This window comes from Oryctolagus cuniculus, chromosome 1 (assembly GCF_051225735.1).
Source record: "Oryctolagus cuniculus isolate XC-2025 breed Fujian yellow rabbit chromosome 1, ASM5122573v1, whole genome shotgun sequence".
NCBI lineage: Eukaryota > Metazoa > Chordata > Mammalia > Lagomorpha > Leporidae > Oryctolagus > Oryctolagus cuniculus.
In genome coordinates this window covers 5,931,523-5,956,669 of record NC_142867.1, presented here as the reverse complement: position 1 = coordinate 5,956,669, position 25,147 = coordinate 5,931,523, and the positions used below count along the sequence as shown (strand labels likewise).

Genomic DNA, 25,147 nt, shown 5'->3' with positions numbered 1-25,147 from the left:
AGGGTGGCAGAGGCCCCCCAGCACCCCCCGGGCCGGGCTTCGGACACCGCGTGGCGCTGACCACCCCTGGGCCTGGATTCCCGCCAGAGCTGCTGCTTCCCGCCGCCGCAGCGCTCGGCCGGCCCCGCCCCCCGCCGCGGCCCCGCCCCTCCCTGGCCCCGCCCCCAGGCGGAGCCGGCGCCCGGAGCGGTAGCGGGAGAGCAGGCAGCTGGACCCCAGCGCGGGAGGCGGCGGCCGGGCGGGAGCCCCCGAGGTACCGGCGGGAGCGGGGGTCGGGAGGCACCGCGAACTGGGCGAGGGACCAGGCGGCCCGGCCGTGGCCCCGGTGGCGCTGTGTGTGGGGGGGAGCGAGATCCTTGCCACGCTCGCCGCCTGCACCCTCCCAATCTTCCTTCGGGTTGCAGCTGAATCCCGAGTCAGCGTGTCCAGCCCCCTGCCTCTGGCCACAGGCCCCCGCTCCCTGCTCTGCGGGATGGCCTAGCTCGGCCTGTGAACGGTGAGTGGATGCCGCGGCTCCTGGCTCCTCCTGGCCCCGCTGGCAGCTGCTCTGGCTGCCGGGTGTGTGCGGGGCTCCCCCCACCCCCCGTGCTGGGGCTCCCATCCTCTGTGGGCGGCCTCCCCTTGCCTGCACACCGCCCCCCAGCCTTGGCCTGGCCTGGAGGAAACATCTGTCTCGCCCCCTGGCAACAGAAGTGGGGTCGTGACCTCCAGATGTGTTGGGAATCTTCCAGCGCCTCCTCCTGGGGCAGCCAGGCCTTCCGGATCCGTGGGGGCGGGGCCACCCCTTCCCCTCGGTGACACAGGCCGAGAGGAATGTCCCGGCCTCAATGGACCCTGTGTGCAGCCGTGGGACAGGGGGCAGAGCCTGAGAACACCCCAAGGCAGGGCCAGAGCCCGGCACTGGGCCAGAGCAGCAGGCAGCCCCCGGGCTGGGTGCACACACATCCAGGGAGCTCGGCCCACACGGAGCAGGGGCCGGCAGACTCCTGCTGCCACACGCACGCCGCGCCAGGCCCGAGCCGCACGTGCACGTGTCCCTGTGGTCTGGGGAGGGCACGGGGTAGGTAACCCATTTCAGAGATGAGAGATAGAGGCTCGAGGTCAGCCTCAGGGCGCGTCCCAGGAGGGACCGAGCTTTGGCCGCCTGCCCTTGCTCGGTTGGCTCTGGAGGCCCCGGCTGAGGGGTGCACGGAGCCGCCGTCCCCACCTCCTCCTGGCCCAGCCTGCACGGCGTCGCCATGGGTGTGCGGAGACTTAGCCACAGAGGCCTGCGCCCGCGGCTCCCCTCCCCTCCCCTCCCCTTGCACCTGACCCTGGCCTCACCGCACTTCCTCACTCAGCGAGTCCCTGGGGCCTTGGGTGTCTCAGTCTTACATCCTGTGAGGCCTTGAGCCTCGGCCCAGCCCCCCACGCCACACCTACGCACACAGGCACGGGAAGGGGCAGGTGCAGCTCTCTGAGGCCCTGGCGGAGAGACTCGGGTCCCCATCCCCGCTCCGCTGTGGATTTCAAGGTCTGAAAGGCGCTCGGCGCCCGCCTCTCCCCGGAGTTCCCATCAGCTGCTCCCTCTGCAGGGTGGGCCCTCGCGTCCCTCAGGCCAGGGCGACTGGGGTCTCGTGACCAAGCGGCTGTGACCCAGCACCTTCCTCAGGATACAGGGGCCGGCAGGGGGCTAGGGCCAGAGCTGGGCCACTTCCTGCCCGAAGGGAGTCCTCTTGCCATTGCTGTTGCATGGGCACTGCCCCCCACGGCCGGAATCCCTGTCCTTGAGCTGCCGCAGCGGCGGGCGCCAGGGCATCGAGCAGGCCCTGGGTGCCGGGCTCCTCGGGACCCTGCAGGAAGTGGGAGGGGTGGGGAGGAAGGTCTCGGGGGACAGGACGTCCTCCCTTTGTTGGGCTGGCAGGACCCAGACACCAGTGGCCCCTGGGTTTCCCGTCCGAGCTGAGACCATGGGGTGTCCAGTTGGGCCAGGTCTAGGTGGGGGCCGTCTCACTGGGCCCAGGAAAAAGCCAAGGCGTGTGGGTGGGAACCGGGGGGCCCCGGCAGGCCTAGGGCTGCCGAGGTGCTGGGACCTTCCAGGCCGAGGCACCAAGAGTCCGGGGCCCTGGCCCTGCCCGGCGCTAGGCCAGGGAGGGGTCTGGAAACCTCAGCCCTAGGCAGACGAGGAAGCGGCCAGGAAAGAGGAAGCAGCTTTGATGGTCTCGGAGCGGGCCGGAAGCCAGCCTGGGTGGTTGGAGGACCAGGCTGGGGGCCCTGGGTTCCTGTTTGCTCCCCAGGCCCCTCTGAGCAGCCCCCTCCTCCTTCATGGCAGGAACCCCGGCCCGCCGGCGGGGCACCAGGCATCCGTGCCCACCAATGCAGCCCGGCCCCTGGAGAGCCAGGCCCACAGAGCACGCCCATGTGGGCCGGCGGCGTGGGGAGCCCTCGGCGGGGCATGGCCCCTGCGCCCACGGACGACCTCTTCGCCCGCAAGCTGCGCCAGCCGGCCCGGCCCCCGCTGACGCCGCACACCTTTGAGCCCAGGCAACCCCGGGGCCCGCTCCTGCGCAGCGGCAGCGATGCGGGCGAGGCCCGGCCCCCCACGCCAGCCAGCCCGCGGGCGCGGGCCCACAGCCACGAGGAGGCCAGCCGCCCTGCTGCGGCCCCCACCCGGCTCTTTACGGACCCACTGGCACTGCTGGGGCTGCCGGCCGAGGAGCCGGAGCCCGCCTTCCCGCCGGTGCTGGAGCCCCGATGGTTTGCCCACTACGATGTGCAGAGCCTGCTCTTTGATTGGGCTCCAAGGCCGCGGGGGGCGGGGAGCCACGCGGAGGCCGGCTCTGGGACCCCGGCTGCAGCCGAGGACCAGGTCACCAGCTCGGACCTGCTGCTCGGGGCCCCCGGCTTTGTGAGCGAGCTCGGGGGCGAGGGTGAACTAGGTCTGGGCGGGACCGTGTCTCCACCTGTGCCCCCTGCACTGCCCAACGCGGCCGTGTCCGTCCTGGAGGAGCCGCAGAGCCGCACCTCGGCCTACAGCCTGGAGCATGCGGACTTCGGTGCTGGCTACTACCGCAAGTACTTCTATGGCAAAGGTGAGGGGCGCCGGGCCCAGGGAGGCCGGCTGGGGTGGGGTCTCTCACCTGGTGCCGGCCGCGGGAGCGGAGTTAGGCCCCACTGAGCCACCTGTAGCCAGCCCCTGGAGGCCAAGCCCTGGGCCTTGGCCCCCGCCTCCTTCTGGATCATTCTGTCCAGAATGGCCAGAAGCCTTGTCCTCACCGCTGTGGGGAGATGGCACCAGGGCAGGGAGGGGGGCGATCTGGATGTGGTGGGCGGGGCCAGGGCGCATCTCAGCCTGGGCACAGGCAGGCGCTGGGCCCTTGACTGGGGCAGAGCGTGATGGGGCGGCACTGGGCCTAGGGCCCGCCCCTCCTGAGCCGGGCCCGACCCCCCAGAACACCAGAACTTCTTCGGGCTGGACGAGGCGCTGGGCCCCGTGGCCGTGAGCCTGCGGCGGGAGGAGAAGGAGAGCAGCGGCGGGGGCACCCTGCACAGCTACCGCGTCATCATTCGGACCACGAAGGTGGGCGGGCTGGCGGGCTCAGGCGGGGGGGGGGGCCTCCCCCATGCCCCGTCTGGGTCCTGAGGCCCCTGCACCCCCTCTCAGCTCCGGACCCTCCGAGGCACCATCTCGGAGGATGCGCTGCCGCCCGGGCCCCCGCGGGGCCTGTCCCCCCGGAAGCTGCTGGAGCACGTGGCGCCCAGGCTGAGCCCCACCTGCCTGCGCCTGGGCTCCGCCTCCCCCAAGGTCCCCCGCACGCTGCTCACCCTGGACGAGCAAGTGGTGAGTGGGGGGCGGCCACACCCACCCTACCAGGTTCTGGGGCCCCACCTCAGCCCCACTGAATCTCTGTTTTGGGAAGACCCCCCGGGGACACATAGGGACGGTACAGCCCTTACTCCAGGGTAACTACGTCCCCAGTCCTGGCCCATTTGCCCTGCAGCCCCCGCTTGGTCTTCCTCTCCGTCCGGGGCGCTCACTCCTTCCTGCAGCTGCCCACAACCTGCAAGGGTCAGGCCGGTTGGAAGGCCTGCGCTGTGCTGTGCTGCAGGCAGCCGTTAGCCCTGGTGCTCCTTCTCTGTGCCTTCAATCCATCAGTCACTCAACAAGCATTCCTCCAACTGTGGGTGCCAGACCAGGTGTTTTCCTTGAGTAGATCAGGGGGCGGGGAATGTTGGGAACTCTGGGGGGCACAAAGGCCGTGAGCGCCGGGAGCCCTTCCTGAGCCAGGGGAGCAAATGGAGAGCTCGGGCCAGGATCCGCAGTGCTGTCTGGGCGGGTGCAACCAGGCCTGGACTGACTGCAGGCGCCGGGAGCCAGCTCAGCCCTGGACAGGCCTGTGGGGGGGTGGGGTGCGCTTGCATTTGGCTCCGTGGGTACTGGGGAGCCATGAAGGATTCAAAGCTGACATGAGGGGTACAGTGGCGCCCTGGTTGCAGCGTGGGGACCGGACTCCGGGGAGGGCGGGGAGGCCAGGGGGAGGGCTGCCACAGCTGTCCAGAGACGTGAGAGCCGCATGGTGGGCTGGAGAGGAGGTGGGAGCCCAGGGGCGGGGTCTCTCACCTGCAGTGCACACAGTAGGGTGCCGGCCGCGGGAGCTGAGTTAGGGCCCCACTGAACCACCTGCAGCCAGCTCCTGGAGGCCAAGCCCTGGGCCTTGGCCCCCTGCCTCCTGGGGGAGGGGTGGGGGTGGGGCCGCAGCTGGAGAAACGGGTCTGGACCGGAGGTGGGGTGGGGGTGTCACGCCGTGGAGGGGGTACGGCAGTCACTGCAGGGGAGGGGCAGAAGAGGTTGGGTCCCGGGTCTCCAGCGCCACGTGTGGCCCAGAGGGTGCTGGAGGAGGCCACGTCTGTGGGCTGCGGCAGGAGTCGGGGTGGAACTGGGGCGGCAGGGCTTGGAGCAGTGAAAGCGAAGTGGGGTGCAGGCAGACGTGGCCCCTCGGGGGCGGGGTAAGAGCTGCGGCAGACCCTGGGGTTGCTTCCACGGGGTCAGAGCACACATGGAACGGAGCCGGGAGACGCGGGGCGCACACGCTGGCGCCCAGGGGAGCAGAGGTGGCCCGGGGCTCGAGGCCGGGCTGGGGGACGCCAGGGCTTTGAGGGGAAGGAGCCCAGTGCAGCCTTGCGGCGAGGGGGATGGCAGTGTGTCCTGGGAGTGGGCGCGCTGTCCCCTCCGCCCTCCTGTGCACCTGCAGCCCGACAGGCCCCCCTCCCCCACTGGAGCAGGCCGGCGTGGGGGCGGGGAGGGGCTGGCAGGGGACTGAGACCCCTGCCCTCTGCCCGCTGCTTGCCCCCAGCTGAGCTTCCAGCGCAAAGTGGGCATCCTGTACTGCCGCGCGGGCCAGGGCTCCGAGGAGGAGATGTACAACAATCAGGAGGCGGGCGCGGCCTTCACGCAGTTCCTCACCTTGCTGGGCGACGTGGTGCGGCTCAAGGGCTTTGACAGCTACCGGGCCCAGCTGGACACCAAAAGTGAGGCCCCGGGGCAGGGGGCGGGGCCCGGCTCCCTGGCTGAGATGGGCGGCCTCTGAGGGTGTGGCAGGGCAGCAGCAGCAGCCACGCTGAGGGTGGAGGAGGGGCTGGGACTGTCCAAGGGCCCAGGTCCCTGCTGCCCCTCCCACTGAGCCCAGCCTCCTGGGGGAGCAGCCCTGCCCCCGGGCCCCTGGGAGGTGGTGTTTACAGAGCACCTGCTGCTCCTAGGACCCCCGGCCCCTGCCCGTCTCTCCCCTCTGTCTCCTGTCTCGCGCCTCCCCCTGGCCTGGGGCAGGGGGCTGCAGGGCAGTCCACCTGCTGGCTGGCCACAGGCGGGGGTGGGGGCCTGTGGCCATCCAGGTTGCCCTCACTCGCCCGCTGGGCCCCCGCAGCGGATTCCACGGGCACGCACTCCCTCTACACCACGTACCAGGACCACGAGATCATGTTCCACGTGTCCACGATGCTGCCTTACATGCCTAACAACCAGCAGCAGGTGCGGGGGCGGGGCGGGCGGGGGTGTGGGCGGGGGGTTCTAGGCAGTGGGCGGAGTCTGAGCTTGAACTCTGCGGCCTCCCAGCAACCCTCCCTCAGCCCGGCCCCTTCCCAAACACCCTGGGTGTTCACCACGGGCCCGAGGGGCGCCACCGTGTCCCAAGGAGGCGGCACTTGGGGCGCTGGCCGGCCGTGCCCCCTCACGCCCGCCGCCCGCCCCCAGCTCCTGCGGAAGCGCCACATCGGCAACGACATCGTGACCATCGTGTTCCAGGAGCCGGGCAGCAAGCCCTTCTGCCCTAGCACCATCCGCTCCCACTTCCAGCATGTGTTCCTGGTGGTGCGCGCCCACGCGCCCTGCACCCCGCACACCACCTACAGGTGCGTGCCCCGCACCCACGAGCCCTGGGTCCTGGACCCTCCCTGCTCCCCTTCACGGCCGCCTCCCTCCCCGCAGGGTGGCCGTAAGCCGGACCCAGGACACCCCGGCCTTCGGGCCAGCTCTGCCCCCGGGCGGGGGCCCCTTCGCAGCCAACGCCGACTTCCGGGCCTTCCTGCTGGCCAAGGCGCTCAACGGCGAGCAGGCTGCCGGCCACGCGCGGCAGTTCCACGCCATGGCTACGCGCACGCGCCAGCAGTACCTGCAGGACTTGGCCACCAACGAGGTGACCACCACGTCGCTGGACTCGGCTTCGCGCTTTGGCCTGCCCTCCCTGGGCGGGAGGCGCCGGGTGCCCCCCAGGGGCCCGGGCGCAGAGCTGCAGGCGGCGGGCGCGCTGGCGTGGGGCGTGCGCGCGGCGCCCGGGGCGCGAGTCGCGGCCGGGGCCGAGGCGGGCGGCCCCGACAGCGCAGAGACCCCCTGTCTGCTGGGCATCTCGGCAGAGGCGCTGGTGCTGGTGGCGCCGCGCGACGGCCGCGTGGTCTTCAACTGCGCCTGCCGGGACGTGCTGGCCTGGACCTTCTCGGAGCAACAGCTCGACCTGTACCACGGCCGTGGGGAGGCCATCACGCTGCGGCTCGACGGCGCTCCTGGGCAAGCCGTGGGCGAGATCGTGGCGCGCCTGCAGGTGAGCCTGGGGTGCACCGCGCGCCGGGGGCGGAACCTGCTAGCCCGGGAGCTGGGCGAAGCTGGGGCTGGGGTGCGAGGGCCGCGACCCCTGGGCTTGCTCCGCGCATGGAAGGGGTGGGCTGGTGCGGGGGCGGCCCCCTCCTGCCAGCCCCGCCCACGCCTGCCCTCGCCCCGCCCCGCCCCGCAGCTGGTGAGCCGGGGTTGTGAGACCCGCGAGCTGGCCCTGCCCCGCGACGGCCAAGGCCGCCTGGGCTTCCAGGTGGACGCAGAGGGCTTCATCACGCACGTGGAGCGCTTCACGTTCGCCGAGACGGCGGGGCTGAGGCCCGGGGCGCGCCTGCTGCGCGTGTGCGGCCAGACGCTGCCCAGCCTCGGCGCCGACGGCGCTGCCCAGCTGCTGCGCTCGGCGCCCAAGGTCTGCATCACCGTGCTGCCCCCCGACGAGAGCGGCCGGCCCCGCAGGTCAGGGCGCGGGAGATGTGGGGAGGTGGGCGCCCCGGGGGCTGGCCGCTGACCAGCCTCTGCCACCCGTGTCACTGCATCACCTCAGAATCCCGCGGGGTTGCCTTTGAGGGCCGCGTGCCGTAGCCTCTCTGCGCCAGAGGCGGGGCATGGAGCCAGTTACGCACACGCGGGCCGCCCCCATGCCCGCACTCGCCCGCCCCCGCACGCCCACGCCCACGCCCCGCGCAAGGCGGATTGCGGCCGGGGCTGGGACAGGTGTAGGCACCCGTTTTCTGCCAAGGGCTTCCCAGACGTTGTAGGCTTCCCGCACCACGTGGTCTGCCACAGCTACCCAGCTCTGCCCTCAGAGTTAGCACCCGTGTGTCCAGGAATGCCTGCCCTGGGGCGGGGTGAAGTGGCGTAACTGGCAGCTGGACCACTCCGGGAGCTGTCACTGTTTTCTCCTGGGGAATGCCCTTGGCTCCTTGCTGCCGCTCAGCCGGGCACGGAGCACTGGCAGCTCACAGGAGTGCAAAGCAGGCTCCCTGCTATAAGAAGAGAAACAGACAAGGTGGAGGCCGGATTTTGGCAGGAGCCATTGGCTGCCGGGCCGGTTACCTGTGTCGTTTAAGTGTCACGGGGCACTGGGACACTTCGTAGATGGAGAAACCCGGGCAGAGCCGTCCGCCCCAGGCCCACAGCCGGGCAGCTGGTCCCACTGCGGCAGGGAGTCTGGGGGCTCTCCTCCCAGCAGCTGAGGCGGGGCGGGGGATGTGGGGCCCTCGGGGGTCCTGCCTGACGCTGCCCTGCCCCACTTCCCCAGGAGCTTTTCGGAGCTGTACACGCTGTCTCTGCAGGAGCCCAGCCGGCGGGGGGCCCCAGCAGCTGCCCAGGACGAGGCCCCGGGCGTGGTCCTGCTGCCCACCGCCATGCAGCTGCTGCACCTGTGCCTGCAAGATGGTGGCAGCCCTCCAGGGCCCGGGGACCTGGCCGAGGAGAGGACCGAGTTCCTGCACAGCCAGAGCTCGCCGTCACCCCGCAGGTGTGACTCGTGGGCCCCGCCTCTCTGCCAGCCCAGCCCAGGGAGCCCCCAGCAGGCGGGCCAGCCTTTGGGAAAGCACCTGCCGACCCTCAGCCCCCCCCCATCCCGCTCTCCCCAGCTCCCTGTCAGATGAGGCCCCCGTTCTGCCCAACACCACCCCGGACCTCCTCCTGGCCACCACAGCCAAGCCGTCGGCACCCGAGACGCCCCCCAGCCAGGTGAGCACAGAGCCGCGCAGCCCCGCAGCACGGACGTGACGGAGGGCAGTGCCACATCCCTGCGCACCTCTGCCCCCTAGGGTGAGCCGGGCAGCGCCAGTGGCCAGGAGGACAAGGGCGACCCAGCCCCCGCGCTGAGGGCCTCCTTCCTGCCTCGGACCCTGTCCCTGCAGAACTCCATCAGCAGGAGTGAGTCTGCCGCGGGGCGCACGGGCGTGCCGTGGGGGGCGGGGGGCGCAGCCCCGGGGCCGCGGCCGAGCCCGCCTCGTTGTGCCGCAGTCATGCTGGAGGCGGGCAGCGAGACCCTGGAGGACGAGTGGCAGTCCATCTCCGAGATCGCCTTGACTTGCAACACCATCCTGGAGTCGCTGTCGCGGGAGGGTGAGGCCGCCGGGCGCGGGCAAGGGCCGGTGCCAGGACGGAGCGAGCACCCTCCCTTGCAGCCTGCCCACACGGCCCCTCTGTCCTGTAGGACAGCCCATCCCGGAGAGCGGAGACCCCAAGGGAGCTGCAAAGCCGGACGCTGAGTAAGGCTCCCCGCCCTCGCTCGCCCTCGCGGTCCTGGGGTCCAGGAGCCTCTGGGGCCACCGCTGCCCTGGCCTGGCTGAGCCCCGCCCCTGCTGTCCTCAGGCCGGAGCCTGGGAGCCTGTCGGAGAAGGTCTCGCACCTGGAGTCCCTGCTCAGGAAGCTGCAGGAGGACCTGCAGAAGGTGAGGGGCGCCGGGCGGGGCCGGGGCTGGGGCTGCCGCAGGGGTGGAGGGGGCTGCCGCAGGGGTGTGGGGGGGCTGCCGCGGGGGGGGGCTGCCGCAGGGGTGCGGGGGGCTGCTGCGGGGGTGGGGGGGGCTGCCGCGGGTTGGAGGGGGCTGCCGCAGGGGTGGAGGGGGCTGCCGCAGGGGCGGGGGGGGCTGCCGCGGGGGTGGAGGGGGCTGCCGCAGGGGCGGGGGGGGCTGCCGCAGGGGCGGGGGGGGCTGCCGCGGGGGTGGAGGGGGCTGCCGCAGGGGCGGGGGGGGCTGCCGCAGGGGTGGAGGGGGCTGCCGCGGGGGCGGGGGGGCTGCCGCGGGGGTGGAGGGGGCTGCCGCAGGGGTGCAGGGGGCTGCTGCGGGGGGGGGGCTGCCGCAGGGGTGGAGGGGGCTGCCGCGGGGGTGGAGGGGGCTGCCGCAGGGGTGCAGGGGGCTGCTGCGGGGGGGGGGCTGCCGCAGGGGTGCAGGGGGCTGCCGCGGGGGTGGAGGGGGCTGCCACAGGGGTGGAGGGGGGCTGCCGCAGGGGTGCGGAGGGCTGCCGCGGGGGCGGGGGGGCTGCTCTGATGGCTGCACCTCCCTGCGCCGTAGGAGAAGGCGGACAGGGCCGCCCTGGAGGAGGAGGTGCGGAGCCTGCGGCACAACAACCGGAGACTGCAGGCCGAGTCCGAGAGCGCAGCCACCCGCCTGCTCCTGGCCTCCAAGCAGCTGGGCGCCCCCAGCACCGACGTGGCCTGAGCCGGCCTCTCAGGAACCCTCCCCGCGCCCAGGCGCGGCTCAGCACTGCCCCCCTCCCCGGCCCCTGGGTGGTGGCGAGGTCGCCCCACCGCCTGTCTGTACATATTCTGGAGAGAGGGAACTTCAGGGAGTAAAGCAGCCTCCGCCGCTCGTGTGCTCCCCTGCTTGGCGACGCGACAGGGAGGGGCGCCGTCGGGGCCCTGGGACGCTGGCCGGGCGCTCAGGCTGGCTCCCCGCGGCTGCCGCGCACCGACACTGGGAAGCAGGCGGCCGCGGGTCAGAGCTGTCCTGCTCTGCTCCCGCGGGTCAGGGCTGAGGTCCGGAGCGGAGGGTGGGCCGGGTCATGCGGAGCCTGACCGTGGCTCGGGAGGCGCGAGCACCGGGGTGGAGCCGGGCTCCTCCCAGGCGAGTGGGGGCCAGCGCGGCAGGCGGGGGCTTCTGCCAGGGGCGCCCTGGGCCGGTGCCCCGTCCTGGAAGGCGCTGGCAGGATGGACACAGGCGCTGAGGACAGCACGGCAGGATTCCAAGTTCACAGGCAAAGATGGGAACCATTAGGGCCGGTCTGGGCCTTACCGGCCTGGGGCTGGGGCACCCGCAGGGACCATGGTCAGGGAGGCCGGAGCTGGCTCCGAGCAGGCTGCACAGGGCCTCCTGGACACCGTGGCACTCGGACTGGGGGTGGGGGGCAGGTGTCAGCAGAACACAGACCTGGCTGACACATTCAAAGGGAGAGTGCCGGGAGATCGGGCGGTCAGTCTGGCTGCAGGCCGGCCGAGGAGGAGGCCACGGCAGGGTTCTGCCCGGGGGACTCAGGCCAGGGGATGATGCTAGCAGCAGCGAGCGGACCTCGTCGAGAGAGACGGCACACGGTGGCGGCCAGGTTTCTGGCTGGGGCTCCTGCGAGGGGCAGGGCGGTGGCCGAGACCAGCAGGGCAGGCAGGGGACGGGTGAGGTCATTTGGAGCAGGGTGAGTTCACGAGGCCTGAGCAGTGTCAGAGTGGAGATGGCCAGTGGCCGGCGCCCAGGGGAGAGGTCTAGCTGGAGATAAGGACTTAGTGCCGGGGGGCGTGGTGAGGTCACTGCGCCCCGAGACGGGTTCAGGACACTGACCGAGCCTGGGCTGCAGGACCGGGGCTCACTCGGGGGAGGAGCGCTGCTCCCAGCTCGGCCTCCTCACCCCGCGGGTCCTGCCCTGTCCTGCCCCGGGTGCGCGCCGGCACGTCCGCCCAAGTCCTGACCCGGGGCCCGGCCCCGCCCCCAGGCGGGAGTTCCCGAGCCTGGTCCCCGAGTGGCCACCCTGGCCCCGGCCCCGCCGCCCGCGTCTTCCTTTGGCCAGGCACCGTCCACCGGCGTCGCTCCCAGACGTCGCTACCTTTCGCAGCGCGCCCCACTGTCAACCCTGGCAACGGTGCGGAGCCCGGAACACACCGGCCGGCGGCCTGAGCCCAGGGAGCGCCCGCCAGCGCAGGACCGATCTGTGCGCGTGCGCGCCGCAGCCGGCAGGGCGCCCGTCGTCAGTGCGCGTGCGCAGGGCCAGGCCGGAAGTCCCTCCTCTGGGCTGCGGCTGCGGCCCGGCCTTTGTTCAGGCTCCGCGGGCTTGGAGTCGGTCGTTTCCCCGGGGCCGGGGTGCCGGGCTCGGGTGGGCAGGCCTCTCCCCCGGCAGCCCACTGGACGAAGGCCGGGCTTCCTAGGCCGGCCCCATCCGGCCTCGGGCGGCGCCGCAGCCCAGTGGCGCCGGGGGCGCAGCCGCTCAGCTCCCCACCCAGCCGCCCGCCGCCGCGCGTGGGAGGCCCCGGCGGAGTTCCGGGCCCGGCGCCGGCGCCGGCTGTGCACCCGCGGGCACATCCCTGTTGCGCTACCTCCCAAAGTTAATCTCAAAACCAAAGGCAGATCTGGTCAGCTCGCAACTAATTTATTAGTTCAGAGTAGACAGAGCGAGAGTCCTACTGCGTTGTTTGTCCCGTGAGAACCGCGCGGCCTGGTCACCGAGCGCCCGCCCACCACGCTCTGAAGGCACTTGAGGACAGGGCAGCGGGCGTGGGCAGGGGGTCTCAGGCCAAGTCCGCCCTGGATCCTGGAGGGGGCCTGCACGGTCGCACCAGAGCGGGCAGCACCGCACAGGCGGGCAGGCCGGCCCTCGGAGCTGGTGTGGCACAAGGACACGGCGAGCGCCACGCGGGCGCTGTCGGGCATGAAGGCATGACGTGAGGAAGACTCGTGACATAAGGCTTTGCGGCCTCCACGGCGCCGCGCCAGCTGGCCCTTCTCTCTAGCAGAGCACGGGAAGCCAGAGGACGGGCCGACCCCTCGCGTTCCCTAGACGGAAGGGCGCTGGCCAACAGGACAGGCGAAGCCCGAGGCCTCAGCCCCACCTTTCCAGGAGTTAATGCTTCCGCTCAAGCACCTCCGAGGAGAGAGAGAGAGACTGCCAATGAGAATAAAACGCGCGCCCGGGAGACGTGGCCCGCAGCTGGGGCAGCGGGCGCACCCCAGGACCGCAGGCGCCCCGGGAGCTGCTCCGGGAGGGGGCCCCTAGGAGCTGATCTGACTCAGAAGCGCCGAGAAGTCCACGTCCGCGATAGAGGAGAAGTCTTCGTCCCCCGAGAGGAGGCCGTTGGAGAGCCCCGAGGCCCCCAGGGGTGCGGGGGCCGGCTCGGGGGGCCTCTGCGACCCCGCCACCAGGCGCGTTATGGCCTCGGGGTACTCCATCAGCATGGGCTCGGCCGTGTGTGGGGCCATGGACACACCCTGGCTCAGCAGCTGCTGGAACTCCGAGTTGTCGACGGACGCCAGGTCCGTGAGCCCCCCCGAGTCCGTGGTGCTGCCGAGCAGGGCCCCCAGGTCTTCATCGGCGTCAAACTGCAGGTGCAGCAGGGCCTCGGACAGCGAGCCTTCCCCAGCCTGGGTGCTCTTGGGGGCGGGCAGGGCCGCGGCCTGGGGGGCGCCGGGGGCCAGGACTAGGACAGGGGCAGGGGCAGGGGCCTGGGCCAGAGCTGATGCCATGGCGGGGGCGGGGGCTGGGGCCACGGCCGCGGCCTGGCTTGGGATCTGCCCAGAAGGAAATACCATGGGGGGAAACTCCTCGAAGTTGATGGTGCTGAGGGCTGGCGTGAAGGCATAGGGCTGGGGGGCTGCAGGAGACAGAGAGGCACAAGTCAGCGGAGGCCCCGAGACCCACCCCTTCCTCTTACCCAATCTGACCTGGCCACACCTCCTGGGAGCCCTCCCTGATTGCTCAAACCCACAAAGCTCAACTCTGACCTCCTAGAACACTCCCAGCCTTTTAGAGAGAGGGAGACTTAGAGACAAGTGGGCTCCCGGTGTCGCTAGAAACCATGCCCTGGGGGAGATCGCCCAGGGAGCACCAGGGAGCAGTGGCTTCAGCCGGGCACTCGGCAGGGCGGGTGCTGTGCGTTTGTCCCTCCGGCACCGCGAGGCGTCCAGCCATCCAGCGCGGGTGGGAGCGGCCCGTGCACTGGCACCGGCAGCTCCCACAAAGCCTCTGGCTCAGCGTCTGGAGCGGGGCCCAGGTGTCCGTGCCTCTGCTGCTCCCGACGGCCCTGACACAGCTCACGGGGTCTCACTGAGAGCCACGGCCGGGCAGGGGGCTAAAGGAACTCTTACCCGGCTTGGGGACGGGAGCTGCGCTGCGGGAAGGCACGGCGATGCGCCGGGGCGGAGGCCGGGGGTCGGTGGGTCCTGCAGGGCGACGCGGTCAGTGCCAGGCCCCCGGCCCCCCCTGGCTGCCCCGGCCCCCCCGCCCCCCCGGCCCGTCGGTGGGTCCTGCAGGGCGACGCGGTCAGCGCCAGGCCCCCCGCCCCCCCCGGCTGCCCCAGCTGCCCCTCCGCCCGCCGCCTCACCGCTGAAAGGGCTCTTCTTCATGATGCTCTTGAAGGTCTCGTAGGTCCTCTTGCGTTTCTCCTCGATGCGGTGCCGGTCGTCTGGGAGAACGAGAAGTGGGTCCCCTCCCCTGGGTGGGGGAGGGGCCAGGCCTCCCGGAGACCCGCCCCCCAGGCCCCCCAGCAGGAGCCTCCCTCAAGAGCCCATGCGGCCCCCTGAAGCCACGGGCAGCTCTCCTTCCCACTCTGCTGCCCGGCCCGGCCCCGCCTCCGCCCTGCCCGAGAACCGCTGTGGCCCTCCCTGCTTCTTCCGCAGCTCTCGGGTCTCTGATCCCACAGACCGGCCGGAGCCAGCCTCATCTTCCTCAAAGCCTGGATCCCGGTGCCGGAAGATCACTCGCTCTCTGCCTTTCTAAATGTGTTTTTTTTTTTTTTTTTTGACAGGCAGAGTGGACAGTGAGAGAGACAGAGAGAAAGGTCTTCCTTTGCCATTGGTTCACCCTCCAATGGCCGCCGCGGCCGGCGCACCACACGGATCCGATGGCAGGAGCCAGGTGCTTCTCCTGGTCTCCCATGGGGTGCAGGGCCCAAGCACCTGGGCCATCCTCCACTGCACTCCCTGGCCACAGCAGAGAGCTGGCCTGGAAGAGGGGCAACCAGGACAGAATCCGGCGCCCCGACCGGGACTAGAACCCGGTGTGCCGGCGCCGCAGGCGGAGGATTAGCCTAGTGAGCCATGGTGCCGGCCATCGCTCTCTGCCTTTCAAGTAAATGAAGGCAAAGCAGGTGCCCCACAGCCCGCGCCTCCTGCGCGCCCACTGCACTGCAGCTGAAGCCGGGACCCAGCCTCGCTCCCACTCCCCGCCCCCGCGGTGCCCTCCGGGCACCCGAGCCGTCTGTGCCAGGCCCCTCTGGCCCAGGGCCTGAGTGAGCACACGGGGGCCTGAGTGAGCACACGGGGGCCTGAGTGAGCACACGGGGCCTGAGTGAGCACACGGGGGCCTGAGTGAGCACACCGGGGCCTGCTTGCCAAGAGGTGACACAGCGACGGGAACGCAGACAGACCCCAAGCTTCCGGCCCGGAACGCCGAGGGTCAAGGAAGCGTGGCCACCGCCCCGGAAGCTGGGTGGGGGGTCTGATTTAGGGGACCTGGCAAAGCGCGCCGAGCGGACCGGCAGGTGCCGCGGCCTGGCCTAGCCGTTCCTCCCGCAAGGGGCTGAGCCTCTCCCTGGACTCCGGCACCTTCTTCCAAAGGCCACCCCGCCCGAGTCTCCCCTTCACCCCTGCACGTGGCTCCCCACTGCCATACGACAGAAGCCCGGACAAAGGCCTGCAGCCTAGCGAGACCCTCCCGCCTGGGCCTGCTCCCTGCCTGCCAGCGGCTCCCACTACACAGCTGCCCGCCAGGCTGTGCACCTGCCCTCGCCCTGCCTGCAGACGGCACAGCTGCGCCCCTCTCCACGGTGAACGCCACCTCGCGCCCGCTGGAGGGCTCCAGCTGCCACCTCCGCCTCGCGTGTCGCCCTGTGACGCCAGGACCTCGTCCACATGTGTCTTCCTCACGTGACAGGGCAGGGCACGCGGCGCACTCATCTCTGTCCACACAGGGGGCTCAGGCCCCGGGCTCAGGCGGCACCGGAGACCAGAGCACACGGCGGCCGGGTAGCACGGTGCCGGCTGCCGCTGGCCGGCCCTGCAGCTGCGGCCGGCGCGATGCTGCCTCCTCCCCAGGAGCTCTGCCAGACGAGGATGAGGGCAGTGCTGCGATGCGTGCCGGCTGCTCCTCGGGCTCAGGGAGACTTGGGGACTCTGACTCCTGTCACGCGGCCCCTCGCAGCAGGACGTCAGCTGACGCAGCCGCGCCCTCACCACGCACACGCCGTCCAGCCCCGAGACTGCTCTACGCAGACCCCGAGCTCGGCCCCTAGGTTTTCCGGCCTCGCTGGACGGGCCTGCTCCCACCGCAGCTGTGTACCTGTGTCGGGCAGGTACTGGAACTCCATGGGCTCGCTGAGCTCGCGGTCCGAGGGCCTCCGCAGCTGCATGGAGACGCGCACGGGCGCCTGCAGGCCGGGGTCCGCGTAGGGCGGGGTCCGGAACACGATGGCCACTTGTCGGTGCACGTCCGCTTGTGAAAAGGAGCCTCGGGCCTCCCAGCCCGGTCCCGTGAAGTACACCTCGATGTCCTCTGCGAGACGGGGGAGGGGTGGGGGTCAGCTGTCCGGGGCCCAGCGCACCGCGGTCCACTGGCTGCAGCCCTGCCCCTCCCCGCCCGGCGAGGCCGGCCCTGCCTGCCTCCTGTGTACCTTTCTGCACCTTGTCGCACAGCAGGAAGATCTCGTCCCCGCCCAGGCAGCTCCCCGAGTTGCGGTTCACCCGGCAGATCTTGAGCTCGGCAGTGTTGGGGGCGCCTGAGGTGTGAGGGTGAGGAAGGCGGCCCTGAGCCACTCCTGGGGCGGCCCACGGGAGACGCGCGGCCTGCCCAGCCCAGGGCCCAGGCTGCCCCGCGCCTGCGCAGCCCACGCCACACCGCCTCCCCGGCCCCACACCCCGGCGGGCTCGGCGCTATCCCTGGCAAGAACACCACGCCTGGGACCCACGCTGCTCTGCCCTCGTGGGGCTTCCAGACCCAGCGCGAGCCACGCTGACCCGGGCAGTCTCCCGGGCCCCATCGTACCCACCTTGGCCACGCGCCCGTCCCTCCTGACCCTGCTTCCTGCCCCCAGGGTTCCCGCGCCGCTCTATTTTTATTCATCCTGCTCATTATTTAATTAAAAACTGCAACTGATGATGCCGCCCAGTCCCTCTGCAAGCTTCCCGGGCTGTCATCAGGGAATCGTCACCGCCCAGGACACCTCGCTCTTGTAATGTCCACTTCCCACAGTCCGTGGTGTAGGTGGGGGCATGCCACTCTCTCGCCACGTGATCCGGAAAACGCCCACTTCCTATCAGACCCCCGCCAGCCCCGAAGCCACACCCTCTAGAGCAAGGACGGCTCTGGGTCTGTCCCTGCCTGTCTGCAGCCAGCAGGGCTGGGCACGGGAGATGACACACGGATGCCGGACGACGGGCAGAAGCTCGCCGCAGCCCAGCCCACCAGCCTTCCTGCCGCCCAGGCCCACCCCGGCCCCTGCCCGTGACCCCCGAGCCACTCACGGTTGTCAAAGATGGGATGGGAGAGGACAGGCTGCAGGCGTAGGGGCCTGCCTGCTGGGTCCCGCACTGTCACCTGGAAGCAGAGCCTCACGGCGTTCAGGTCGTAGTCCCCACGCTGCTCTTCTATGGGCACTGTCACAACGGACGGGCGGACGGGCAGGTGTCACACGGGGCGGGGAGGGCCGGCCGCTCTGGCCTGGGGGCTGGCGAAGGGTGCCACAGCGCCGGACAAAGGCCTGCACTGGGACCCCGCAGTCCTGTCCCCTGCCGGGACGTGGTGTCCGGCTGCGGCGTCTTGGCCAGGAGGCCTGGGGTGGGGGCCGGGTGGGGGCGGAGGCTGGGGGGGCGGGGCGGCAGCTGGGGGGGACGGGGGCTGGGGGCGGGGGCGGAGGCCTGGGGCTGGGGCGGAGGCTGGGGGCGGGGGCGGAGGCTGGGGGCGGGGCGGGCAGCTGGGGGCGGGGGCGGGGGCGGGGCGGGCAGCTGGGGGGCCTCACCTTGGAAGGGGTTGTTGTTCGTCTGGATGCGCTGACTGATGGCCTGCTCCAGGTCGCGCTTCTTCACACACTGGATCCCCAGGTTCTGGAAGCTGAGCCCCTCCCCGTCAGAGCGCGGACCCTCCCGCGGTGCCCCGTCTGCACCTCCCCATCCGCCCCGGTCCTGGCTGCAGCGGCTGCAGCGGCTCCCCTGCGCTGCAACACCACCGCTCCTGTCGACGGCCTCCCGCCCTCAGGCCCTGACCTCGGCACCTCTCCCTTCGCCCCGGGATGCTTCCGGGCTTCTCCGATCAGCCTCACCATTCAAGGCCTAGCTGACAGAGGCCACCCCGGGCCTCCCGCCCCCAGGCCACGAGACCAGCACCCCTCCCTCGGCCGGGCTCTCTCCCAGCCTGGAAGTCACGGCTGACACCACGTGCACCGTTTATCTGCACGACCTACAGCCTGTCCGCGGGTGCGCGCTCGGGGGAACCGCAGGTTCGCTGGCAGCCACAGGGTCAGGGCCCCAGCCCGTCCCCCAGGAGTCCCACTCCCAGAAAGGAGGAGCGCAGGAGAGAGCAGTCCGCCCAGCGCGGCCCCGGGCGCTCACCTGTGGATGCAGCGGTCCGGGCAGAGCTCGGCCTCGTAGAAGCCGTCCCGGCAGTCTTTGCCGACCAGCTCGTGCGGGTGAGGCCGGTGAGGGGGGTCCTTGGTGACCAGGGAGATGCGCACCGTCCCGGGTCCCGTGTAGCCATTGATCTGTGCAAAGTACAGCGCGTGCTGGGGGCAGGGCCGGCTCGGCGGCCCCTCCCCCGCGCCCGGCCCGCCACAGGGGGAGCAGGACTGACCTTGATGGTGGGGTGGGTCTTGGTGGTGTCCGTGCTCCGCTCGCCGGGGATGCTGCCCGCCGAGCGGCCCTCGCACTTGTAGCGGAAGCGCATGCCCCGCTGCTTGGGCTGCTCGATGATCTCCACGAAGGGGCCCGAGGCCTGGGCTGGCTCTGCGGGGGCCGGGGGTCCCATCAGGGGCTGCCCCCAGCCCCCCAGCCCCCGGAGCCCCTCCCCGCCACCGAGCAGGGCCGGCCCACTTACCCGAGGGGAAGATGAGGGGGAACAGGTCTGAAAGGGGAGGAGGTAAGGGTCAGCACAAGCCCAGGTCCCCTCCACCCCCCGCCCCAGGGAAACTGAGTCAGGACCTGCTCCGTGGGGGGTACAGGAGCCAGAAACACCTGTTTCCTAAGGGCAAACGGGGTCTGGACCCCCGGCTGTGCTGAGGGAACCCGAGTCAGGGCCCGGCCCACTGTCCTCGGAGGAGCTGTGGGAGGGCGCCCCCCACCCCCCAGCCCCCACCCGAGAGGAAACTGACTCACACCCTCTCCCATAACAACTCCATCAGGGCTGCCCCAGAGGCCATGCGACGGACTCGCCTCAAAGCTCACCCCGCACCCCCACCCCGGGAGGGCCCCCGGTCAAGGCCCCCTCCACGCGGAGGGGAAACTGAGTCAGACCCCCGCCGCCCGCCCCGCCCCGCGCCACCGGCCGGCCGGACCGCTCCCTGGCGCAGCAGCGCCCGCGGCGCAGGAAGCGGCGGAAGGCGGCCCGGGGGTCCCGCCACAGCCCCCGCGGCCCCGGCGCGGCCTCCCCGCCGGCTCCCGGGGCGCCCTCACCGTCCATGGCCGGGGTCCCGGGGGCGGGGCCGGGGTCGCAGCTGGGCCCGCGGCGCGCGCTACAGGGGAGCCATTCGCCAGAGGCGGAAATGCGCCGCGCGCGCCCGTCGCCGCGTCACTGCCCGGAACCCGGCCGCGCCTGCGCGCTGTGCCTGTGCCGCCGCCGCCGCCGCCGCCCCGCGCGGGGGTCCGGGCAGGTGCGCGCCGCGCCGGGGCGAGCCCGCGGGGGCCGGGGGCAGACGCCGGCCGCTCCGGACACCGACGCTCACCCGCCCGCCCGCCCGGAGGCGGCTCCCGGGGCGGCTCCGCTCGCCCCCGCGTCCCAGCCCCGCCTGGAGGGCGGGCCTGCCGATTACTCACTTTGTTTTTAGGGGATTTCGGGGGCCCCCTCCCGCGGGTCGGAGGAGCTTGGTGATGTCACCCGGGCCGGGCTGGAGCGCGGCCAGAGCGGCTGGGCGGCGGCCGCCCGCCCCGCGCGCGGAGAGCCGGCGGCTTCACCCCGCACGCGTCTCGGCGCGGGGGGCGCGCGGGGTGCGGGGCGCGCCCGACGTCCCCGCCGGCCACTGCCCGCAGCGGGCGAGCCGGGCCCTCGGCCGCGCCAGCCCCGGCCCGCGGGCGGCCCATCGGAGACGAGTGCGGGAGGCGCCCGGATCGGCCCCGCAGCCTCCTCTCTGCACCCTGGCGCGCTCGCCTGCCCACGCCCGGGACCCCCAGGGGCCGCCCGAACCCGCAGGGTCCCGCCCCCCGCGAGAGTGCCCGGGGCCTCCCGCCGCGGCCCTGCGGGCGGGGGGCGGGCCTGGGGCTGGCACAGACCCTCTCCTGGGGTGAGGCTGCGCGCGGCTTCCCCAAAGCGGGGTGCGGGGGAGACTTTGTGTGTGTGTGTATCTTCTCCGAACTCGCACTAAATTAGGAAACCATGTGGGAATTGGAAAAGATTGGAAATTCTGACTTGCTTTCCCAGGCTCTGAAAAAACAGGAAGAGAAAAGTGAAAGAGAGCGAGCACCCCGCCCACCCGCCGGTGTCTCCGGCGCAGTCCGCTTCCCGGCCGCGGGGGCTGCGCGTGCGCCGTCCACTCCGAATAATCAGCGTTTTATTTCCTTGAAAGGCAGAGCGGCCTCCCGCCCCTGCATCACGGCCCAGACGCCGGCCAGCAGCCGGGGAGCTGCGCCAGCTGAGGCCAGGGGCGGGGGTCTCGGGCGGGGGTCTCAGACGGGCGCCGCCCGAGCGGCAGGGACCCCGAGTCTTGGCTGCTGCCCCGGCTGCCCGCCAGGGTCTGCCTTAGCAGGAAGCGGGAAGGGGGAGCCCAGCCGCGACTCCGCAATGGGGTGTGCACGATGCAAGCAACATTGTTTTTTGTTTGTTTGTTTTTTAAGATTTATTTGTTTGAAAAGCAGAGAGAGATAGGTCTCCCATGCGGGTGCAGGGGCCCAAGGACCTGGACCATCCTCCACTGCCCTCCCAGGCCACAGCAGAGAGCTGGACCGGAAGTGGAGCAGCCGGGACTCGAACCGGCGGCCTTACCCGCTATGCTACAGTGCTGGCCCACAACATATCACGTTTAAAAAGGTATTAAGGCCGGCATCCTATATGGGCGCTGGTTTGAGTCCCGGCTGCTCCACTTCCCATCCAGCTCCCTACTAATACGCCTGGGAAGGCAGTGGAGGATGGCCCAAGTGCTTGGGCCCCTGCACCCGCGTGGGAGACCTGGAGGAAGCTCCTGGCTCCTGATCGGCGCAGCTCCGGCCGTTGCGGCCAATTGGGGAGTGAACCAGCATATGGAAGACCTCTCTCTCTCTCTCTCTCTCTCTCTCTCTCTCTCTCTGCGTCTCCTCTATGTAACTCAGACTTTCAAATAAATAAATATAAAAAAAAAAAAAAAAAAAGACTGCAGCCAGGACCTGAAGCTGTGCTGCAGGATTGGCTGCTGATGTCCGAGCTGGGTCTTTTTTTTTTTTTTTTTTTGACAGGCAGAGTGGACAGTGAGAGAGAGAGACAGAGAGAAAGGTCTTCCTTTGCCGTTGGTTCACCCTCCAATGGCCGCCACGGCTGGCGCACCGCGCTGATCCGAAGCCAGAAGCCAGGTACTTCTCCTGGTCTCCCATGGGGTGCAGGGCCCAAGCACTTGGGCCATCCTCCACTGCCCTCCCTGGCCACAGCAGAGAGCTGGCCTGGAAGAGGGGCAACCAGGACAGAATCTGGCGCCCTGACCGGGACTAGAACCTGGTGTGCCGGCACCACAAGGCGGAGGATTAGCCTAGTGAGCCGCGGCACCGGCCCCGAGCTGGGTCTTCACAGTGGGCCCCACGCCTGCCCCAGCTGTGCTGGTGTTTGGGGGCGTCACGTGGCAGGTGATGTGAAGCAACACCCCCACTGCAGAGCACTGAGAATCCGTCTCGAGAAAGCCCCCCCCCCCCACCGTGAGCTCATGGTCTCAGAGCCCACTTCGGCAGAGCTCAGACCCCGCCCCTGCCCCACCCACTAAGCCGAGCCCCGGCTGCACCTGGGTGAGTGCTGGGATGGGAGTTTGCATAAAGTCCAGGTTGTGATGGACAGTGGCTTCCCTAGCCCCAGGTCAGCCTGACCTGCAACCTTGCGTTCCCCTTCCCTCCTTGCGGTTTCCGCCTTTGTAAACCCTGTGGCTCTGAGCTCGAGGGCAGGAGCCCGCTCTCCGTGCCGGCACTGGAGGACCGGCGTGTGGTGCTCCTCTGTCGGCAGAACCAGACCTGAGCAGGAGCGCGGCCGCGCGGCCCAGGTGGAACCGGAGGGTCTGGGTTCCTGTGTCAGTAACCACACACGCTCCAGGCCAGCTGGGGTCCCGTTCTGTGACTGCCCCAGGCTGCCCGGCGTGCTCTCCTGTGCTCTGGTCTCCGGCGCCTGGGCCGCGCACTCCACGCCCCGCTGCAACTTCCCCGTGTCCCCGCCCGCTGCGGCTCTGCCCTGTGTCCACACTTCGGTCGTGACCTCTCCGTGGCACCTACTCGGTCACTATGGAGCAGGCCTGGCCTCTGCCACCACCCCCTGAGCGCCAGCGCCCGGGGCCACAGGGAACTGCTCTGGCATAATCTTTTTTTTTTTTTTTTCCCTAAATGTTTGTTTATTCAATTTACTTGAAAAGCAGAGAGAGAGAGGGAGCACTCTTTCCATCCGCTGGTTCACTTCCCAAATGCCTGTAACAGCTACGGCTGGGGCTGGGGCTGGGGATGAGGATGGGGATGGGGCTCGGGCTGGGGCTGGGGCTGGGGCTGGGGCTGGGGCTGGGCCAGGCCAGGCCAGGCCAGGCCAGGCCAGGCGCTCAGCACTCCATCTGCGTCTGCCCCAGGGGGCAGGGGGCAGGGGCCGGCCCTGAGTCGCATCTGCCTCCAGTGTGCCTCAGCAGGAAGCTGGCTTGGACTCAGAGCTGCCGGCACCTGAACCCGCTGACGTGGGATGCGGGGACCGAGCAGCCACTGGGCCTCAATGCCCACCCCACATCTTTTTCTTAGTCTTAACGCGAGTCTGGACCTGAAACACATTTGAGGTGCTTTAGTGGATTACGAGGTTTGCACTTCCCAGCTGCAGCCGCGGGGACCCTCAGGTTGGTTTCTCAGTCCTTGGGGCTCAGCTCTGGAATTCTGTGGCTGCTTTCTCGCTGTCTGGTGTTAAAGGAGGTGCCCAGGTTCATCTTGTAAATTTCTGCCCCAGATCCAGAAGCAGGTGGATTCTGTTTTTGTTTTTAAAGATTTGTTTATTTGCAAGGCAGAGTGACAGAGAGAGGGAAGAGACAGAGATCCTCCACCTGTTGGTTCACTCCCCAAATGGCTGCAAAGATCAGGCCAAAGCCAGGAGCCCAGATCTCCATCCGGGTCTCCCGCACGGGCGGCAAGGACCCAAGGACGTGGGCCGTCCTCTGCTGCTTCCCCAGGTGCATCAGCAGGGAGCTGGATCGGAAGTGGAGCAGCCGGGACTCGAACCGCACTCGAGTCTGGGATGGTGACATTTTCAGTGAACCATTCAGGAAGTAGTTTGTGTTTTTTTTTTCCCAAGACATTTATTTATTTGAAAGGCAGAGTTACAGAGAGAGAGAAAAAAGAGAGAGAGAGAGAGAGAGAGAGAGAGAGGTCTTCTATCCGCTGGTTCACTCCCCAGATGGCTGCAACGGCTGGAGCTGCGCTGATCTGAAGCCAGGAGCCAGGAGCTTCTTCTGGGTCTCCTAGGCGGGTGCAGGGGCCCAAACACTTGGGCCATCTTCCACTGCTTTCCCAGGCCACAGCAGAGAGCTGGACCGGAAGTGGAGCAGCCGGGACTCAAACCAGCGCCCATAAGGGATGCCGGCACTGCAGGTGACAGCTTTACTTGTTATGCCACAGCGCCATCCCCAAAGAAGTAGTTTTTAAAAATGTGAATTGCATCAGTGGTTTACACTGGTATCTCCTGTTCAAATTTAGGACTTGAGGATTTTAATTTCAAATATTGTTTCACATATTTTCCCATGTCAAAAAGTTTGATTTCTTGTAGAAATAGAAATATCTGTCCTTACGTTTATATGAAACCCCAAAGGACGACAACTAGCCAAAGTCATTTTATTTTATCTGAAAGGAAGAGTTACAGAGAGAGAAGAGACACAGAGAGAGATCTTCCATCGGCTGGTTCACCGCGCACATGGCCAGCGCCTATATGGGGATGCTGGCACTGCAGGCGGCAGCGTAACCTGCTGTGCCGCAGCGCTGGCCCCATCCCAAACTTATCCTTAAAAAAGATAAACAAGGGCGGACACTGTGGCATAGTGGGTTGAGCGGCCACCTGCAGTGCCGGCATCCCTTCTGGGCCCTGGTTTGAGTCCCGGCTGCTCCACTTCTGGTCCCGCTCCCTGCTGAATCACCTGGGAAAGCAGTGGAGGACGGCCCAGGTTCTTGGGCCCTGCACCCCCGTGGGAGACCCGGATGGAGCTCCCACCTGCCGGCTTTGGCCTGCCCAGCCCTGTTGGGGATTAAACTAGAGGATGGAAGACCCCGCCCCCCATTCTGACTTTTGAATAAATAAACAAATAAAAGAAGAAGAGCAGCAACACTGGAGAAGTGCGCTTCTGGATCTCACAACTTACTGGAAAGCTCCGGTAACCACGACCACGCGGTCCGAGCAGCAGACAGAGCTGAGAGAGGACCCAGGAAGGGAAACTCCGCAACGCACGTGTGCTCAACTGGGGTTTCTCTCCTTCTGTTGTAAGTATTTATTTATTCTAAAGGCGGGGGGTTGGGGGGAGATTTTCCATCCTCTGGTTCAATCCCCAAATGGCCACAACGGCTGGGGCTGCGCCAGGCTGTAACCAGGAGTTCGGAATGCCGCCTGGGTCTCCCACGTGGGTGGCAAGGTCTCAGGCACTAGGGCCGTCTTCTGTTGCGTTCCCAGGTCCTTGGCAGGGAGCTGGAAAAGACGCGGAACAGCTGGGACCAATGCTCCACTAAAGGATGCCGGTGTCGCAAGCAGTGGCTTAGTCTGCTGTGCCGGGGCCGGCGTTGTGGCGCAGGGGGTTAATGCCCTGGCCTGGGGGCCGGCATCCCATATGGGCACTGGTTTGAGTCCCAGCTGCTCCACTTCTGACCCAGCTCTCTGCTGTGGTCTGGGAAAGCAGTAGAAGGTGACCCAAGTGCTTGGGCCCCTGCACCCGCGTGGGAGACCTGGAGGAAGCTCCTGGCTCCTGGCTTCAGATCAGTGCAGCTCCGGCTGTTGTGGCCATCTGGGGAGTGAACCAGCGGATGGAGGACCTCTCTCTCTGTCTCTCCCT

The 25,147-nt window shown here is 69.3% G+C and overlaps 2 protein-coding genes across 7 annotated transcripts; one reads left to right on the top strand and one right to left on the bottom strand.

The window, feature by feature from the left end:
- Positions 1–135: 135 nt before the first annotated feature.
- Positions 136–10,400, top strand: SIPA1 (signal-induced proliferation-associated 1). Of its 4 annotated transcripts, none has more exons than XR_016226675.1 (17): positions 136–253; positions 405–496; positions 2,312–3,071; positions 3,432–3,559; positions 3,644–3,820; positions 5,334–5,508; positions 5,901–6,004; positions 6,227–6,384; positions 6,461–7,070; positions 7,260–7,534; positions 8,374–8,558; positions 8,677–8,776; positions 8,857–8,965; positions 9,056–9,157; positions 9,249–9,303; positions 9,407–9,485; positions 10,104–10,400. XR_016226675.1 is itself a non-coding variant. In XM_051827965.3 (17 exons), the coding sequence occupies exons 3-17, from the start codon at positions 2,399–2,401 to the stop codon at positions 10,248–10,250; spliced, it is 3,111 nt and encodes a 1,036-aa protein (XP_051683925.2). In that variant the 5' UTR covers positions 136–253; positions 405–496; positions 2,312–2,398; the 3' UTR covers positions 10,251–10,400. The 4 variants fall into 4 exon arrangements, 3 of the variants coding, with proteins under 3 accessions (XP_051683925.2, XP_051683927.2, XP_069924643.1); XM_051827965.3 differs by having other exon boundaries at positions 8,340–8,558; XM_051827967.3 differs by lacking the exon at positions 405–496 and having other exon boundaries at positions 171–253; positions 8,340–8,558.
- A 1,743-nt stretch (positions 10,401–12,143) lies between these two features.
- RELA (RELA proto-oncogene, NF-kB subunit) lies at positions 12,144–19,862 on the bottom strand. Of its 3 annotated transcripts, none has more exons than XM_051827971.3 (11): positions 19,746–19,862; positions 18,811–18,837; positions 18,568–18,719; positions 18,330–18,478; positions 17,741–17,832; positions 17,247–17,378; positions 16,397–16,501; positions 16,066–16,278; positions 14,111–14,191; positions 13,875–13,949; positions 12,144–13,381 (listed from the first exon to the last, which is right to left on the bottom strand). In XM_051827971.3, the coding sequence occupies exons 3-11, from the start codon at positions 18,658–18,660 to the stop codon at positions 12,783–12,785; spliced, it is 1,539 nt and encodes a 512-aa protein (XP_051683931.2). In that variant the 5' UTR covers positions 18,661–18,719; positions 18,811–18,837; positions 19,746–19,862; the 3' UTR covers positions 12,144–12,782. The 3 variants fall into 3 exon arrangements, 2 of the variants coding, with proteins under 2 accessions (XP_051683931.2, XP_051683930.2); XM_051827970.3 differs by lacking the exon at positions 19,746–19,862 and adding an exon at positions 19,386–19,616; XR_016226791.1 differs by lacking the exons at positions 12,144–13,381; positions 13,875–13,949; positions 14,111–14,191; positions 19,746–19,862 and adding exons at positions 14,529–15,012; positions 19,386–19,559 and having other exon boundaries at positions 15,053–16,278.
- Positions 19,863–25,147: the final 5,285 nt, after the last annotated feature.